Source organism: Capsicum annuum, unplaced genomic scaffold (assembly GCF_002878395.1).
Source record: "Capsicum annuum cultivar UCD-10X-F1 unplaced genomic scaffold, UCD10Xv1.1 ctg26325, whole genome shotgun sequence".
Taxonomy (NCBI): Eukaryota; Viridiplantae; Streptophyta; class Magnoliopsida; order Solanales; family Solanaceae; genus Capsicum; species Capsicum annuum.
The window spans coordinates 1-1,640 of NW_025832592.1; the positions used below are offsets into that span (position 1 = coordinate 1).

General features: G+C 35.1%; 1 protein-coding gene across 2 annotated transcripts; it reads left to right on the plus strand.

Moving 5' to 3' along the window:
- LOC124890881 lies at positions 1 to 1,640 on the plus strand. 2 transcript variants are annotated; one of them, XR_007049420.1, is made up of 6 exons: positions 1 to 12; positions 178 to 395; positions 552 to 613; positions 716 to 808; positions 891 to 1,140; positions 1,499 to 1,640. XR_007049420.1 is itself a non-coding variant. In XM_047402741.1 (5 exons), exons 2-5 carry the CDS (start codon positions 381 to 383, stop codon positions 1,054 to 1,056), a joined length of 318 nt encoding a protein of 105 aa, XP_047258697.1. In that variant the 5' UTR covers positions 1 to 12; positions 178 to 380; the 3' UTR covers positions 1,057 to 1,135. The 2 variants fall into 2 exon arrangements, 1 of the variants encoding a protein (XP_047258697.1); XM_047402741.1 differs by lacking the exon at positions 1,499 to 1,640 and having other exon boundaries at positions 570 to 613; positions 891 to 1,135.

Genomic DNA, 1,640 nt, shown 5'->3' on the forward strand with positions numbered 1-1,640 from the left:
TCATCTTCGAAGGTGCACCTCTTGTAGCATTTGTGATTAGTAATATTCTATTATTACATCAGTTAACCATCTTGTTTGCTGCTATAGTAAGCTGTTTTAAATAATAGCATTGTAGTCTTATTTGAGTTTAGAAAATTGGCGCCCCTTTATGTAATCTGTCTTATGCCTAAAATGCAGGTGAGGACTGCATCTCAATCTAGAGATACAAAATCCAGAATGTTGTCCCAAGTTAATGTTGCTAGTGTCAAGGGGACAATCTCAAATCAAGAATACAAAGACATGCCAAGAAAACCAAATAGAAGGCACAACGATGTTTGTTTGACACAAAAGAAAAGCCCAGATTGGACGCACCTGGCACTCTTTTTCGTCCAACTGCCAGAATGCCAAAACCAGAGGTTTGTATCAGGTTTAGGCTTAGTGTTATCTTCAAATTTCAATGCAAATGAGTAAACATGCTATTTCAATATTGTCAAACTATTACATAACTTTATTTTTTTATCAGATTGTTCTTTCGTAATTCTTAAATTGATTATCGAATTTTATGGTAACAGATAACTTGCTTTATACAGGTTTCTTCGGGTTCAAAAGCTAATGTACTTAGCCAACATAAAAGGTATACTTCTTAATCATGTTTCCCATGTTGAAAATGTGGGATATTTTGGTAGCACTGATTTATCCTAATTTTCCTAATCTCGTTTATTATTGAATGATATAGCACTGAACAACAGCCAATAGCAAGAAACGTTTTCGCATCTCGTGCTTCCTGTACAGAGAAAGCTAGCCATAGATTACATCTAAGTGTAAACAGGTATATATCGTGGAAAGATTTTGAGCTTTAACTCCATATTGTGTTCATAAACATATATCTTATACATATTATTGTTGTACAGGGATAAGGAGAGTGTAAATTCATGTCAACCAGGCATGAAACAGGATGGATCTAGTTTCCGTTTCAAAAGTAAAAGGCGGGCCTGGAAAAGGAAAGAGGCAAAGACAATTTCTTGTGTCTACTCGATAAAGTTCAGACGTCGTATAAAACCTACAAAAAGTTTTTGATATTAATTTCAGTTCTTTATAAAGCTAGAGGAGAAAGTTCATGCCAAAGAGGAAGAAACGCATTAGCTCCAACCAAGAACCCAGGTAATGAACCAGGGTCTGATTCTTGTGAGTAACGGAAATAGGTCCAAATTAATATGGAGAACCATGGGCTGCTAAGTGCTAATTATTGAATGTTAGCTCTTTAAAGTCATCAGATTAGCTCTTTAAAGTCATCAGATATATCGTGTGGTCTTAATTGTGTCATGAGGAAATTTAAAATTAAAGAGTTTCCAAAAAAGGAAAGAGACAATCTTTTGTAAACGGACTAACAAGGAAAGTAAGAGAAACAAATTGAAACCGAGGGTGTGTATAATATCATTGGCAAGAGTTAGATGACAATTATTTTATCTACAGCTAGAAATAATAACTGTTTTTTTGATTTACTTTGTGATATGTGCAGGAAAAGAAATAAGCAGAGATCAAATAGCTACGGAGAAATCTCAATTTCAAAGCAACTCCCATGCCTGCCTTCTACCGTGAACCTAGTCGCCGCTTAGACAAAACATGGTATTATAACAGGTCTCAAATAATGAGGATCGTCA

Coding starts and splice junctions, on each gene's coding strand:
- LOC124890881 (XM_047402741.1), top strand. Junction 614..715: donor GTACTTAGCCAACATAAAAG/GTATACTTCTTA, acceptor TGAATGATATAG/CACTGAACAACAGCCAATAG. Junction 809..890: donor TTACATCTAAGTGTAAACAG/GTATATATCGTG, acceptor ATTGTTGTACAG/GGATAAGGAGAGTGTAAATT.